The sequence below is a fragment of the Alosa sapidissima genome, chromosome 18 (assembly GCF_018492685.1).
Source record: "Alosa sapidissima isolate fAloSap1 chromosome 18, fAloSap1.pri, whole genome shotgun sequence".
NCBI lineage: Eukaryota > Metazoa > Chordata > Actinopteri > Clupeiformes > Clupeidae > Alosa > Alosa sapidissima.
In genome coordinates, this window is record NC_055974.1 from 20225180 (window position 1) to 20242224 (window position 17045).

The 17045-nt window shown below is 43.2% G+C and overlaps 2 protein-coding genes across 4 annotated transcripts in view; one reads left to right on the forward strand and one right to left on the reverse strand.

The window, feature by feature from the left end:
- The window catches only part of LOC121689660 (cerebellin-1-like), a 5325-nt gene extending 354 nt beyond the window's left edge, over positions 1-4971 (forward strand). The window contains exons 1-3 of the mRNA XM_042069674.1: positions 1-558; positions 2760-2879; positions 4478-4971. The exon at positions 1-558 is cut by the window's left edge and continues 354 nt beyond it. Of these exons, the coding sequence (XP_041925608.1) occupies positions 190-558; positions 2760-2879; positions 4478-4675 (687 nt within the window). The 5' untranslated portion in view covers positions 1-189 and the 3' untranslated portion in view covers positions 4676-4971. The remainder of the gene's footprint in view (positions 559-2759; positions 2880-4477) is intronic.
- A 1818-nt stretch (positions 4972-6789) lies between these two features.
- Positions 6790-17039, reverse strand: ripk3 (receptor-interacting serine-threonine kinase 3). 3 transcript variants are annotated; one of them, XM_042069656.1, is made up of 14 exons: positions 16897-17039; positions 16432-16624; positions 16143-16309; positions 15467-15797; positions 12374-12522; positions 11850-11899; positions 10927-11082; positions 9852-9934; positions 9414-9492; positions 9086-9123; positions 8768-8813; positions 8146-8267; positions 7899-7968; positions 6790-7703 (listed from the first exon to the last, which is right to left on the reverse strand). In XM_042069656.1, exons 3-14 carry the CDS (start codon positions 16298-16300, stop codon positions 7507-7509), a joined length of 1479 nt encoding a protein of 492 aa, XP_041925590.1. In that variant the 5' UTR covers positions 16301-16309; positions 16432-16624; positions 16897-17039; the 3' UTR covers positions 6790-7506. The 3 variants fall into 3 exon arrangements, with proteins under 3 accessions (XP_041925590.1, XP_041925591.1, XP_041925589.1); XM_042069657.1 differs by having other exon boundaries at positions 7920-7968; positions 16427-16624; XM_042069655.1 differs by having other exon boundaries at positions 16427-16624.
- Positions 17040-17045: the final 6 nt, after the last annotated feature.

Genomic DNA, 17045 nt, shown 5'->3' on the forward strand with positions numbered 1-17045 from the left:
ATCGAGAGACCGCTCTGCAGTTGGCACAAGAGGTTAAGGACTGTGTCACTCTCTCTGAACTCTCTCGACATCCTGCTACTGTTTTTTGGTTGTTTTTTTTCCCACTTATTTACTGACTTCAAGGCACAAACCTAGTGTGTGGGAATTAAAATTTTATGAAGAGGTACACAAGAAGGATCTTGCGTCTGCATGCTTTCCCTCTTACAACTCAACATGGCTGCAATGCCCGAGTCTCTCTGGAGTGTTTCTGCCCTCCTTCCAAACAGGGGCTGGTCCTGTCTGGTGCTGCCCCACTGCACCTCTCTCCTCCTGGGCTTGACACTGCTGCTGACGCTGGGTCCCCTGGAGGTCCGGGGCCAGAATGACACAGAGCCTATCGTGCTGGAGGGAAAGTGTCTGGTGGTGTGCGACTCCACGCCCGCCGCTGAGCCTTCTGGGAATCCGCTGGGCATGTCGGTCCGGTCGGGCACGGGGCGTGTGGCCTTCTCGGCCATCCGGAACACCAACCACGAGCCGTCGGAGATGAGCAACCGCACCATGACCATTTATTTTGACCAGGTGAGTTACAGAGGCAAAGTGAAACCAAGGAGTGAGATGGAATTATTGAATGAGTGATTTACTGTTATTTACTGACTGATAGATTGATTGACTGATTGATTAACTTACTCACTGGCTGAGTGAATTAATGACTGAATGAATGAATGAATGAGTAGATGAATGGATGGATGGATGAATGGATGGATTGTTGAATGAATGACTGAGTGAATGAATGAGTGGGTGAGTGAATGAGTGAGTGAATGTTCAAGAATGTGGAAAAAACTTTTGAGCGGGTGCATTGGAGAGAAAAATAATATGCAAATGAGTGTAAGAGCACATCAGTGAAGGAATAACAGCTAACTGATCATCTGATAGAATGAATGGAAGAATGAATAAAGAAATAAAAGAACCAGAGATGAGCAACTGCACCATGACAATCTGACCATCAGCAATAATGTACACTGTATACTTTGTGAGTGAGAGTAACTGGTTCAGTTTAGTTAGTGAGTGAGTGAGCGAGCGAGTGAGTGAGTGAGCGAGCGAGTAGGTAAGTGAATGAGTGAGCGAGCGAGTAGGTAAGTGAATGAGTGAGTGAGTGAGTGAGCGAGCGAGTAGGTAAGTGAATGAGTGAGTGAGTGAGTGAACGAGCGAGCGAGTAGGTAAGTGAATGAGTGAGTGAGTGAGTGAGAGAGTGAGCGAGTGAACAAGCGAGTGAGTGGGTAAGTGAATGAGTGAGTGAGTGAGTGAGTGGGTAAGTGAGTGAGTGAGTGAGTGAGTGAGAGAGTGAGTGAGTGAGTGAATGAGTGAGTGAGTGAGCGAGCGAGCGAGGCGAGTAGGTAAGTGAATGAGTGAGTGAGTAAGTGAGTAAGTGAGCGAGTGAGTGAGTAGGTAAGTGAATGAGTGAGTGAGTGAGTGAGTGAGTGAGTGAGTGAGTGAGTGAGTGGGTAAGTGAATAAGTGAGTGAGTGAGTGAGTGAGTGAGTAGGTAAGTGAATGAGTGAGTGAGTAAGTGAGTGAGTGAGCGAGCGAGCGAGTGAGTGAGTGAATGAGTGAGTGAGTGAGTAAGTGAGCGAGCGAGTGAGTGGGTAAGTGAGTGAGTGAGTGAGTGAGTGAGTGAAATAGTAAACGACTGTGTGAGGGAGTGAACGAATGAGTGTATAGTTGAGTGAGTGATTGACTATCAGTGTGAGTTGTAGTGAGTGAGTGAGGTAATGATTTCAATTGTAGCAGAAAACAGTGGGCGGTGAGTGAATGAGTGAGTGAATGTTCAAGAATGTGGAAAAAACTTTTGAGCGGGTGCATTGGAGAGAAAAATAATATGCAAATGAGTGTAAGAGCACATCAGTGAAGGAATAACAGCTAACTGATCATCTGATAGAATGAATGGAAGAATGAATAAAGAAATAAAAGAACCAGAGATGAGCAACTGCACCATGACAATCTGACCATCAGCAATAATGTACACTGTATACTTTGTGAGTGAGAGTAACTGGTTCAGTTTAGTTAGTGAGTGAGTGAGCGAGCGAGTGAGTGAGTGAGTGAGTGAGTGAGTGAGCGAGCAAGTGAGTGAGTGAGTGAGCGAGCGAGTAGGTAAGTGAATGAGTGAGTGAGTGAATGAGTGAGTGAGTGAGTGAGTGAGTGGATAAGTGAGTGAGTGAGTGAGTGAGAGAGTGAGTGAGTGAGTGAATGAGTGAGTGAGTGAGTGAGTGAGCGAGCGAGCGAGGCGAGTAGGTAAGTGAATGAGTGAATGAGTGAGTGAGTAAGTGAGTAAGTGAGCGAGTGAGTGAGTAGGTAAGTGAATGAGTGAGTGAGTGAGTGAGTGAGTGAGTGAGTAAGTGAATAAGTGAGTGAGTGAGTGAGTGAGTAAGTAGGTAAGTGAATGAGTGAGTGAGTGAGTAAGTGAGTGAGTGAGCGAGCGAGCGAGTGAGTGAGTGAATGAGTGAGTGAGTGAGTAAGTGAGCGAGCGAGTGAGTGGGTAAGTGAATGAATGAGTGAGTGAGTGAGTGAGTGAGTGAAATAGTAAATGACTGTGTGAGGGAGTGAACGAATGAGTGTATAGTTGAGTGAGTGATTGACTATCAGTGTGAGTTGTAGTGAGTGAGTGAGGTAATGATTTCAATTGTAGCAGAAAACAGTGGGCTGTGAGTGAATTGGTGAATGACATGGGTGTGAAACAGTAATATATGCATTGGCTACTCTGCCCCCCCCCCCCCCCCCTTGCAGGTCCTGGTAAATGTGGGGGCTCACTTTGACCCGGCACGCAGCATTTTCCTAGCGCCCCGAAAAGGAGTCTACAGCTTCAGCTTCCATGTGGTCAAAGTGTACAACAGGCAAACCATACAGGCAAGGAACCACTCTGATTCACAACCGTGGGATACATGTAGTTGTAGGTCAAACAGGATGAAGGACAGAGTAGACAAACAGTGACAACAAAGCGTACAAAGTAATGAAAAACATATGGCGAAGGTAGCATAGAGGTTAAGGAGCTGGGCTAGCCAAAAATTAGGTTAGAGGTTTAGAGGAGTAGTACTGTCTGATTGTTCGCCCTTCCTACATCTGTCTACACCTATGTCCTTCTATATTTTTGTCATTACACATGTATGTTTTTATTAATTTAAACTCTTTTTTTTCCAAAGTGACATACATATGTCAATTATATTACAAGGGTTACTGTGCCTGGAACATGGGAACCACTCAGGGTTCAGTAGAAGCCGGGAAATAAACTCACTACAGCCACTACACTACACTTGCCTTCCTGCCCATCTCACCCCTGTGCTCTCTTCCAATCGACAAACAAAGTACATTTTTTGGAGGGTCAGCCCATAGACATTTTTTTTTCAGTTGGGCATCTGCACAGTGTGCAGCCTCAAACCCAGCTTCGATGTAGATGAGTTGGTGTGTACAGTAATGGTAGCTAGCTGGTACATAGCTGTGCAGTATGTATGTTAGGTTAACATGTATGTACAGTATGTTCCCCTGATGCCTGAAAGGAAAACTTTGGCCATTTTCTCAAAAGCTTTGAGTACTATCAGCTACAGCTACCTCAGCCAGGCAGCTATCATTCATTCCCTCTTCTCCATTATTCCCTCTATCATCCATCCTCTCCTCCCTTACTCCCTCTATCATTCACCCTCTCCTCCCTTACTCCCTCTATCATTCACTCTCTCCTCCCTTACTCCCTCTATCATTCATTCCCTCTTCTCCATTATTCTCTCTATCATCCATCCTCTCCTCCCTTACTCCCTCTATCATTCACCCTCTCCTCCCTTACTCCCTCTATCATTCACTCTCTCCTCCCTTACTCCCTCTATCATTCATTCCCTCTTCTCCATTATTCTCTCTATCATCCATCCTCTCATCCCTTACTCCCTCTATCATCCATCCTCTCCTCCCTCACTCCCTCTATCATTCATTCCCTCTTCTCCATTATTCTCTCTATCATCCATCCTCTCATCCCTTACTCCCTCTATCATCCATCCTCTCATCCCTTACTCCCTCTATCATCCATCCTCTCCTCCCTCACTCCCTCTATCATTCACTCTCTCCTCCCTTACTCCCTCTATCATTCATTCCCTCTTCTCCATTATTCTCTCTATCATCCATCCTCTCATCCCTTACTCCCTCTATCATCCATCCTCTCATCCCTTACTCCCTCTATCATCCATCCTCTCCTCCCTCACTCCCTCTATCATTCACTCTCTCCTCCCTTACTCCCTCTATCATTCATTCCCTCTTCTCCATTATTCTCTCTATCATCCATCCTCTCATCCCTTACTCCCTCTATCATCCATCCTCTCCTCCCTCACTCCCTCTATCATCCATCCTCTCCTCCCTCACTCCCTCTATCATTCATTGCATCTTCTCTCTCTCTTCTTCTTTTCACCCTTTTTCTCCTTCTCACTGCAAATCTATCCTTCTCTTCCTCCACCCCTCGCCTGCAGGTCAGCCTGGTGTTAAACGGCTGGCCGGTCATCTCTGCCTTCGCTGGCGACCAGGACGTGACCCGGGAGGCTGCCACCAACGCCGGGCTGATTACCATGGAGAGGGGTGACAAGGCGTACCTCAAGCTGGAGAGGGGGAACTTGATGGGCGGGTGGAAGTACTCCACCTTCTCTGGCTTCCTGGTCTTTCCGCTGTGAGGCGGGGGAGGCGCAGTGGTGGGCGGGGCAGGGGTGTGGGGGTGGCGTCCCGAACTCAGCCCCTCAAAAACACTGTGTAGGGTGCCCCAAGTTTTGCTTCTTTGCAGTTGAGTGTGCTTTGACAATGGGGGGAGTGTGCGAGGTGCTGTGACATCCTGCTCACCTTAAGAAAATACACAAGGACAAGACTCCATAAGAATGTAAACCTGCGTTTGAGTGTGTGTAAATCTGTGTGTGTGTGTGTGTGTGTGTGTGTGTGTGTGTGTGTATGTGTGTTTTTGTGTGTGTGTGAGAGAGAGAGAGATAGTGAGAGAGAGAGAAAGAGAGAGAGAGAAATGAATGTGAACAACATTGTATTCTGTGTATATGCATGTTTGGGTACCGGTATGTATGTTTGTCCTCTGTATGTATGTATACAGAAAATTTTACTTTATTTGCCTCCCTTCTAGCTATAGCCTTTCTGTGTCAAGTTTGTGTAATGCCTTATTTATGCATGAAGCCTATACACGCAGCTTTGGATAATATGTGATTACTCCTCTTACAACACGTAGTAGCAATACAGCAAAACAACAATGCAATATGATAAACGGGTACAACAACACTCATTGTGTTATTTCACTAGTGCATCATTGATGCATAAAAAAGGTGATATCTGGAGCACACAAACATACAAATACTCTTTATTCTTTGAGGTGGCAAATTACTTTAACGTTTCGATGGTCACTCCATCTTCAGTCAGTCAGTGCATCATTGGTGCAGACCTGCAGTGTTAGCAGAAGTCTGTTGTGTTGTGTGCGTGCCTGAATGCTGGTGCCAGTTTACTAATCCTGGCCCTTACCTGGACGGGCAGACTTCCCAGACCTGGACTCAAAGTGACTGCATCTCTAAACTGAGTCCTTTGGGTCCACCGCGCTTCTGTGCTCAGTGCCCACTTTAGTTTCACAGCTTGGCAAGGGCCCTGTGTGTGTGGATTGGAAAGCCATCCCTAACCTGTTTATAGACGGACAGCGCGCCTGGTAGTTGGCACAGGAGTCGCGGGTGAGGCAGAGTACCCGTTTTTCTACACGTTTTACAACCAGAGCAACGGGCACGCACGCACACCACTTAACGGGCACAAAACCATGCCATGTTGTGTGCACCTGCCGCCATCAGCAGGACCTCCCAGACGAAAAAAAAAATTAAATTAAATAAAAACCCCACCTTGTCCACCCCCAAAAAAACCTCTCTGCATCCGTGCCAACAACGATTTGCTAGGCACACCGAGACCCGGTGTCCGGCAGCGGTCTGTCCCATAAATAGGGCCTGCATCCCTCCCAGCAAACCCCCACCCCTCTTCACACACAAACACACACACCACCACTACCCTTGTGGACTGGATGATCAAGGTAGTGCGTGAAAGTTGGGGAGGGGGGGGGGGGGGCTGCGGAGAAGCCGAGTCACGGACGACCGTCACGCGCCTGCTGGACGAGCTGCCCCTCGTAGTGGGCAGATCCGGCGGGCAGATGGAGCTCCTGGCCGAGGATGAGGCAGGACGGTGCCAGAAGCCTGGTGATTATGCCACACGCGCCGTCACAACCCGTTAGGGTCACTCGCACAACGCACAGATGGACAGGGGGCGGGGCAGCCCGACAACATGTAGGAAGTGCTTTTGTTTTTTCATCTGCGTATACTGGCTTCCAGAATTTAAACTGAAATGAAGACTCTGCTTAGAGAAATGTGGAAAACCGAAAATATCACGTACGAAATATATACCGTAGTATGACTTACCACCAATAACATTTTAAGAGCAAATTTGACATGGCTGTGGCTACTGGATAACTCGTTGGTAAAACTAAGCTGATAAAATTTTGACCCAGAGTTTGGGTCAACAGTCACTCCCACCCCTCCATGCTACTAAACTAAATACTTTAGTCACTGACTGACTGATGCTTTACTAAGTGTTCTTGTTACAGATTATTTGTCTGTTACAGCTTATTTGTTTATTTTAAATAATTCATTAATGAATACTATGTGTAATTGAGTATGTTATAAACATATGTTTATAAATATATAGGCGTAACCTAAACTAACCTAAACCTAATACTAGCCCCAAAGCACACAGCATAATAGTGATGTAGAAGGTAAGTCATTTTTAATGAAGTATTAAATCTACAGCTTAGTCCATGAGGGTTCAAATGGGACCAGTAAAGGCATACTGCACAATATTTCACATTGTTTTAATACCCTGTTTTTTATTATAAAATACTGTTTTTCACACTTTTGCTGTATCACAATAACATATCCATTCCTCAGATCTCACTATAGACCATGGACTATTGAATCATGGGAAAAGAGGGGGAAAACATGTATACGACAATATCAATGAAAATAAGATAAATAAACTAATAAAAATGATTTGCCATCTTGACAACAAAGCATGTGATGTGTCTTATCTCATACGGCTTGCAAGCAGATCCCTGACCACCCATTCCATTTATTTTCCACATTAGCATTATTGATATGTTAGCATTATTTAGTAGAAAGACACAGTGACATTGACACTGTACATTTCTTTTCCACATCAGTATTGTTGACATTTTAGCATTATTCATTATGAAGACACAGTGACAATGACACTGTACATTTGACCCAAGCGCCATACAACAGATCCAAGCACCACAATTTCAGATGAATCATTATTGCAAAGTTAAGCTAAACCAGTGGTTGATAATTATGATGATAATGCTGATGATTGAGAACCTGAGAACATGAGAACCGGTGAGAAACAAAAAAAGAGGACAGAAACGGTCATTTCCGCCGGTTTTCCATCCGATCATGGTCGGCTCAAGGCCTTACTTGAGATGTGTGTCCCATGGCTGGGATGTGCTGGCACCCTCAGGCTTAAAGGGGTCTGCCTGTGATGCCGGCAGGTTGACTCTAGAGGGGGCTGTTGGATTCCTGTGGCGTTGCTTTTTGGATGTAATGTTGACATGCATACGATTGTTGTCACCTATCTGCACAAACTGGAGGTTTGTCAAATTATGACTGACTAAAAGAGATACATGAAAAGAAAATAAGAGAAAGGTTTAGACATTTTGCAAACACTTTTGTCTATTATATAAACTCAAAATATAACTACCACTTAAAAACAATATATAAGATTCTTAAGGTTATCATTATTTTTGGCTGTTTCATGACTGGTTGATACATGTTTAAGTAAAGTTCAAGTGACAAATATATGTACCGGTATTAGCTTTATACTTACCATATCCTGACTTGGGAACAGGAGAAGAATGCTGGCGCTGAACAGAAGGCTAAATTAGGAAAGCAAAACCAAATATTACTTTTACCTTTATGGTATTTAGCAATTATCTAAAGTAACTAACATTAGAATAGCAACTGACAACAGTACATTTACAGTAAAAATTAATTATTTAAAAATATTGGAACCCATTGGAAGCTCTCTCATATACAGGGCCCTTCACACTCACTTGATAGTGTGGAAAAAAGGATGTGGGAGTCTCGTGTTGTTTGTGATTGGATGAGGATGAGGAGGTTTTATGACGCTGAGAAGCTGCTGTGATTGGCTGATGTGAATGCTTCTTGACAGAATCTAAGGATGCAACATGTTACTCGCTAGTAGTCATGTTCATTGACATAAATATTATTTTCATGTTCCAAGAATAAATCCCACCATGCTACAAACACAGTACACACAGACTAACACCACAAACATACAGGATACAGTGGTGTGATTTACTGTGGGAGCCCTAATTTAAATGATGGGCAAAGTCACTCGATGAGCAGTGTTTTGAGCATGAAGTACAGCAATTGCATGGCATGTGGGAGCATCAAGCTGAACCACTGATGTGATCTTGCTCATAATATTAAATTAGCAAATAGATTTAGCTTCATTCTCACCTTAACTTTAGTTAGACTTTAGACTTTTAAATCATGCCTATGGCTAATTACATGACAAGTAAATGAGTACAGTAGATTAACGTTTTAGTTTTTATTATCTGATATTTAGTGTCACTTTAATGTCAAATAATAATAATATATTACATTATTTGTTATTGTGACGTTTTTGCAAGAATGTAACCATTGCTTTACCTTCTGGCTTGTGTTTGAGCTGGGAAGTTTTGCAACTGCCAGTATCCTAAAAAGAACGGAATAAGATGTTTTCTGTTAGTGTTCTGAAGAAAGGCGAAACTCTAAGTGGAAAAACAACCAAAATTATGCAAATATCCAATTAAAGTCCAATTTCCAATCCAATTTCTGTGTACTGTCCTGTGTGTTTTATTTAGCATTACTATCAGCTGTGATGTAAACCTTTTAGCACAGACATTATGTATGTATGCAGTATGTATGAATTAATATGTATAATATTACCAAATATAAATACAAATATATAAAATATTGCAAATATACCTTTTGAGGTTCCGCCTCACTGCACACTTGTATACAAGCTATGAGGGGAGCGAAATATAAGCATTAGAATAAAACCACTAACAAGAAATAACATAGGAATATTCAATACGTTCTAAATATCATCATGTCATTTCTCCACACAAAAAAATAACTATTACTAGAGTTTGATCTATTTAGTTAAGGAACTATTGTCATTTTTAAAGTTAGTAGTAGTAGTAATATTTATTAGTACTAGAGAGTGAAAGTGTGTGTCTCCATGCCATAAGCCTAGATGCAATTAAACATGGGCAAGGGTAGGACAAGGGCTGAATGTGAGGTGGTACTGTACCATGAACAGGAGTAGGGGGCGGAGGAGCCAGCACTGTCTCAATATGGGAATTTCTCATAGATGCCTCACAGTCAGAGTCCTATGGAGAGGAACGCTTAAATCATAATATATACTACACTATGGACACATACGAATGACAGACAGAAAACACAGATGGAATGTGTGTGTGTGTGTGTGTGTGTGTGTGTGTGTGTGTGTGTGTGTGTGTGTGTGTGTGTGTGTGTGTGTGTGTGTGTGCGTGTGACCATCAATTCTATTTTTGCCTCTCATTGTAAAGATAAAGTGGCATAGGAAGTCAACATTTTCAGATGATTTTAAAAACTTGAATCTAATCATTCATAAAATATGTATTTAATTACAGGTATGAATAGATTGTTAAATGTATCTATAATGTCTTGGGTGACATTTTTTTCTATACCAGGTGGAACAAAGGCATACCAGTTTCGTTTGTACGTTGTACACCGCCTCGTTTATCCCCCGTTTGTGCAGGTCAAGCACATGATTTGTCACAGGGTGGCACTCTGAAGAAGACCAAACCACAGATGATAATGAGTGTCCTTATTACCATGTACTTACAGTTGTCATAACCCACATATCATTACTCACTATCAGTCAAATGTACTACGAAAATTAAAAAGTTCGCATGATAGCCAGCCTGTGCTGAGTACCTCAGAAACTCTATCAAACTCTATCATTACAAGTCAATAGAAGAGTGAATGTCATTCTGAAGGTCATGGTGCATTCAAGGTACATTTTGAATCACAACATGTGGTATTATAGCTTATATAGATAGCTGTCAAGTTACTGTGTAGCTTATATAATGAACAAAACAATGCTGTCAGACACCATCTAGAACAGTGGTTCTTAAACTGGGGTCAAAAATATTGGAGGGGTCGCGAAATTATTTTTAGTCAAAGGCTGCCATTGAAGACATTTTCCACTGCTTCCAATGCCCATCTCACAACATTTCGAAAACAAATTCCGCCGGTTAGAGAGAAGGAGGTCGTGAGACTTGGCCCATGTTTTTTGCGGGGGTAAGACAAAAAGTTTATCTAGACGACTGTTCTGAAGAACATAGTATGCATTTGGGTAGGAATTACAGTTTGGTCTATAGGGACTGCGGACCATGTACAGCTGTGTGCAGAGGCCAGTCTTTAATGGAGAATTCCGGCAATTTTTCACACAGATCTCTGTTCCTCGAGGTCACCGAGTACTGTCCGTACAAAATAAAAACGTAAACAATCGGTTCTACCTAGCTTGACTTGCTGCAGCGAACAACTACAGCAGCCAGGCAGCTCCAGTGCTACACTCTGGGGGCATGAACATGGGGGCACATGACATGCCCCAAGACTGCAGATCCTTAAACTCATGAGCGTCAAAGAAGGGAATTTTTTCTTTTTAATCCGAGCACCATTCTAACCGATTTTTCTTTCAACTGTAGTTATTGATTACCAGTTCTGTTTAAGGAAAAACAAAAACCTCAACAATGCGAGAATTCTTTTGTTCTACTCACCCTCAAAGGTTGGTCTCTGAGTCGGGTCTTTCTGCCAGCATTTTTTCATCAGCTCAGTGATCTCAGTCAGGCCCTCCACGTTGCCCACGTCCAGGGACTCCAAATCGGGACGGTCTCCGAGTGGGATCCGAAACCGCACCAGACTAGAGAGAGCATCTAAAAGGGAGAGGTTGGGGTTAAGGGGGTGGGGGCAGGGGTTAAAGGTGGAGAAATGGAATGGAACTGGAACTGAATAGAATTAATAGGAACAAAAGGAATGGAACTAAGGTAATGGAACCAAGTTAGGGAGAACGGAATGAAAACCAAAAAAAGGATAGATCTGTAGAAATGAGAAATAGGGAGGAACAGAGAAAGACAGTCTTATTGGTTATATAGTGATAACAAACTGTCTGTTTTGCATAGCAAATCACTAAACTGGTGGCAATGTGGAAATCTGTAGGCACCATTGTCAGTTGATGGCTATAGTGTCAGTAACATGGGTGTGTACTAGGCCTACTCCCATTTGATGTTCACACGTTTGAATTTAGAAAGTGCCTAAAATACTGCAAGTGGAAAGCATGTTTGGCCAGGTCACTGGACCTCAATCACCTTCCATGGCATTATGCAGGAATCTGTATGCAAGCAGGCATCGTTCAACAGTGCAAAATCTCCCTATGTATCCCTTCCTGAGAAGGATAATGAGTGATGATTGGGGAGAAGACAGATCAAGGATCAAACATATCTTCACTGTGCTTAAAGGCCATTTGTAGTACAGACAGACAGCAGTATCCACACATCCGCTGAACACAGAGGATGTGTATGCCATAAGGTTTTTTGAGGTAAGGTGGGTGAAAGAGAAAGAGATAGAGAGAGAGAGAGAGAGAGAGAGAGAGAGAGAGAGAGAGAGAAAGATGATCTTCGAAGATGACGACAAGGTGACTCACTTGCGTACGGTTCCTTCCCAGTGAAGATAGACCACAGGAGAACCCCGTAGCTGAAGAGGGGAATTACAGAGCACAGATTAAACTACAGACCTCGGTGAACCACACTTTATTTGGACATATGATTTACAGGCAGACTGTGGGAAAAGGGCTAATTAGCTAGGCTGTTCAAAGCACCAGTTAGTTACTCTATGTGTTTCTGGGTGTGGATTTTCCACATGAGTTCTAACATAAGCGTCACAATTATATTGAGGCAAACTGGAAATGTTTGCTGCCCAGAGGGGATGCATTTAGTTGCTGAGGAGCGAATTCTTTTCCTAGCTCCTTCTAGAATTCATCATCAATCTATAGTTTCAGGGTTCTTTGTACAGTCTATGGGAAAAATCCCTGAGGGTAATTGTCACCTCATAGTACGGAACTCTCGGTTCACGGACATTCTAATCACATATTTGTGACCGTACTCCTCTACAGGTTAAAACAGCAAATAGTTATGGGCGATCACATGGTGTAGCCTACATGTACAGTACCTGTAGACGTCCGAGGCACTGGTAGGCTTATAGGACAGGTTGAAAGCCTCAGGAGGCATGTAGCTGATTGTCCCTCCCGTCTCATCATCTGCTTCTCTGCTTCTCCTGGACACACTGCGGGCCAGTTTGGCCAAGCCGAAATCGGTGAGCTACAAAAAGAACAGTGGCGTCCAGTTGAGTATTTTAATACACGTTAGGAAAGGTGGCAGACAAGCAGACACATTTTAGCATGTTGTGTCTGACAAAGTTCCAAAACATTGATAGGTATTTCTGAACGGTGTGTGTGGTCTAAGGATCAATTTTATTGTTACAATGGCAAGGCATCATACTTTAGTGTCACGGCAACAATAAAGTTGATTCTAACAGACAGGCTACACCAGGCAACCAGCAGCCATTTTTTACATGAAATAGTAGGGCAAGCACAGGTTTTACTAGATACCTTTAGATGTATCAGAATAAACACCTTGTTTTTAAACCTTGTTTTTTTTTTTTTAAATGTAGTTTTTCATTAGTAATTAGTAACATCTGGGCCTGCCATATTCACTCCACGAACAGAGCGCTTCAATTGCGCTCCCGGTGTAGCCTCGCTGTTAGACCATGGCAACTAAAGTTGATCCTTAGACCAGGCACCTGTCGAGAGTCAGTCCAGGTGTACAGATCCCTTATAAGATAGACAAAATATTTCCGGAAATGTCAATAATATTACACAATTACACAAGTAGAACAGTTCAGCATCAAAAATGAAAAAAAAAAAAAAGAATATTAATCTTGCCCACCTTGCCCATTTTGAGAACAGTACTACATAAACCAATCAAGTCAGTGATTACTCAACATAGAATTGTATATGTGAATATATGTGACAGGCATTCAGCCCAGAGTACAAACAGTGGCATACACATCCAGGGATCAAGAAGCTTCTCTAATTGAAATGTTTTGCAATGCAGTGATCTTTGGAAGTCCAAGCAGTGCAGTAAAATAGAAAACCACAAGAATTTCACAATAAAACAGAATATCCCCTATAGCCTACTCAATATTGTGTCATTCTATTGTGTCAACAACTCACTGTTGTAGGAACTGGCTGCTAAATGGATAATTATCTGCAATAGGGAAGAAGCCATGACAACAGTGACGTTCCTGACATAAAGCTAGTTGATGATTAAACAATAAAATGTAAAGAGGAAATAACCGTCAAGGCTGACACAGAGCCCAGTCCCAACCACGAGGACCACATGAGCTATTACATTATCCACTCATCCTTTTTCCGGAAACAGGATGTTATGGTCCGCAATTGCAACTCATTGCACTTTCTGATAAATCAATTGCTTAGATAAATAAAGAACCTTGTAGTTCTCTGCATGTCAGTTTCGTTGGTGTGCTCTGCTCAAATAAAACTCCAGCTCCAGACAATGAACCTGTTGCTTCATGTTGGAGAACTCTTTTTGCCAAGATTGTGGGCTCTACCTAAATGAGGGATTGACTCGTGACAGACATAGCACTTTCTTAGATGGCACTTTCTACAGTTTTCGCACAAGAAATTTCCCATCCAGGGTCTGGCTAAACCTATTTAGCCAAAGCAGACAACATGTTTGTAAGCCCTGGGATCGCACACACGATCGTTACTGAGGATAGAGCACCAAAACCACATATGTGTATATCCAACCAGCTGATGGCTAGCCCAGTACCCAGACTCCTTTTAATTCTTCATTTGTATGAAGTTCATCCGTACAGGTCTGTATTGGCTGCAATCCTACACATTCTTGCAGTATGCTGGCCACTGCAATGCCAGTCCTTTAAATCTACATCTCAAAGTTAAGTTAGGGACCACTTGTCATACTGTAGTATTGTAATTTAGGTCATGTGTTTGTGCAGTCAACAGAGTGGCATTGTTCGACCATCTTGTTTGTAGTATCTGGAAGCCGTTGTGGTTTGGGTATTTAGGGGAAATGGAACAATATTGCGTAATACACCAAACACAGTTGCGTCTCCGTACAAATCCCAAAATACCACCAAACAGCACTTCCTTGATTTTAAAATCACTACAACCTGGATATTTTGGCTCTCTTTAGGTCTTTCAACGGCCAAATTGACTTTACCAAGCCACTAAATCTCAACAATAAAGGCAGTGCACCACACCCCACCACAGTTAAAATGAGCTAAGGCCTATGCTGATTCCATTTCACCCTACAATTCACTCATTTAATAGATATTCACTATTAGTCTTGCATTGTCCATGTTTAATACTACACAGTTGAAACCACAAATAGTTTTTTTTAGGCCCAACTACTGGTCAGATGGCCGGTGGAGGGTGATGGTTCTATACCACTCTCATCACGACACATACTCATTTCCCAAAACTACAGTATATCCAGTAAACACGCTATACTGTATATAATCAGGGAAAGCCAACCACAAGACAGACTATCACAATTTATTGTCATTCTCATAGAGCTGTTTAGCAGACATCCCTAACAAATGTGAGATGAGCAGCCAGTGCTAGCTGTTTAAATATTGTGATCGTGGCAATGAGTACAGAACCACAAAACTGCCTCAAAACTGAAACCACCTGATATGAATGCTGCTACTGAATGTGACTGACAAAGAACTACTCTACAACCCCTACACCTTTCCAACACAATGAATTCTGACATCAGACACAATTGATAAGGAAATATACACCTAGTGGGAAAAGGCACTTCCCTAAATAATTTCTGTACCTATGCACAAACAAATTATTAGTATAGTAAATTGCCTTTTTGCTTTGAGCTTGACTGTATAAAAGCATCTTTCAAACGTTTTTGTGACCCACAACTGATTGAGCTGGCTGTGAGCAAAGCATGCACGCACACACATGCACACACACACACGCACATGAATGCACACACACACATGCATGCAGACACACAGACACACACACACACACACACACACACACACACACACACACACACACGTACAAGTATAGTACTACATAATATATACTACATACTACATACTACATATATACTACATAATATAATATTACAATACTAGTTTACATATGATACTACACTCCACTGAATGTGAATAGTGTGCATGTGTGCGTTCATTTCTGACCCTGGCGTTGAGGTAGCTGTCCAGCAGCACGTTGCTGGGCTTCAGGTCCAGGTGCAGCAGCGGCGGACTCATGCAGTGCAGGAAGTTCATGCCCAGGGCCACCTGGTGGGCCAGCCGGAAAGCCAAAGGCCAGGGCGGGGGGCCGCCAAGGGCCTCATGAAGTCCGGCCAGGGAGCCCCGCTCCATGAACTCCATGACCAAGCCCAGCTGGGAGGACAGGGAGGGGCCTCCTACAGGGGGGCAGCCCTGGTACACCCCAAGGATCCGCAGCACGAAGGGATTGCTGCCCTGACGCATCATCTCGGCTTCCTTCCGGAGGGCAGCTCCAGACCTGGAGTGGAGCAGGAGGAGGGGGATTGGATTTATCTTTACAGGTGTGTATGAATGGCTATAGGAATGCATCCAAAACAAGTGTGTGCATTGTTCATAGAAGATTAAGTTCTCTCTCTCTCTCTCTCTCTCTCTCCCTGTGTGTGTTTCAGCATAAAACTAAGCAAAACTGGGCCTATATAACATTTAGAAGTTAAAGTGCTAAAGTGAGTTTTCTGTGGTTCAAAGAAACGAAATGATTTGACACAGAACGAAAACTGAGAAAAGATGCAACATGACAGATGTAACATGGTCTTTACTCCGCTGACATGTTCGTGGCACTCCAACACTAACCTACTGTACTTACCCATCACTGTGGTGGAGCACCTTCACGGCCACGTCCATCCCCCAGCGAACATGTTTGGCCCGATGGATCTGTCCAAAGCCTCCGCTGCCAATCACCTCCCACGACACGAGACTATCGTCTCTAATCAGAACAGGCTCTTGGCAAGTCGACAATTCCATTTTGTTTTACTGTTGATAAAAATAAGTTAATATTTTTTGTCAGTGACCCGAAAAGAAGGAAGCTTTGGCAGTATGAAGGCAGATGCCAACAAAACTGACAAGGACACCAGCAATAATTTGACCTACCTTACTTATTTGCATGTTCTGCAGGTAAACGTTGTTCTTTTTTAGCCATCTGTCATGCTTTCATATGAGAATAAAATGTAGTCGTCTGAAGGGTCACGAGGCTCAACGCTGACTGTATCAGAAAACATCGCTTTCACTTCCGCTCGTTGGCGCCTTGTAGCCCAACGACGCTCTGTCCCGGGGGTGGGGGGTAGTTACCTATGAAGAGGAGGTAACCTCTTGAGTTCCAAGTCCACCAGTAGGCTACTGTTTTTCCTCACCAAATCAACCTCATTTTTGACAAAGTCTAGTTAGTAGTAGTAGCTGGTGTGTGTGTGTGTGTGTGTGGGGGGTCATTCAACAATGACCTAAACATTGTTGAATGGCCGCTCAACAGGTTTTTCTACGCAAAACAACACGTTATGACACAGTTCGTATGATCTAGAAGCCTATTTTTTGTTTTACTTTACAATCTGTTTTAAAGCGTTTACTTTAATTGTCCATGTTGATGTTGGTGCTTTTGGTGCAATGGAAATGTCAGTCACACAAATACTGACGTCATTGGAATTCCCCCCTGTCAAATAGGAAGTTTTTAATCCTGTGATGTGCTAAGCCAACGACAGCGAGCAGAAGGAGGGTC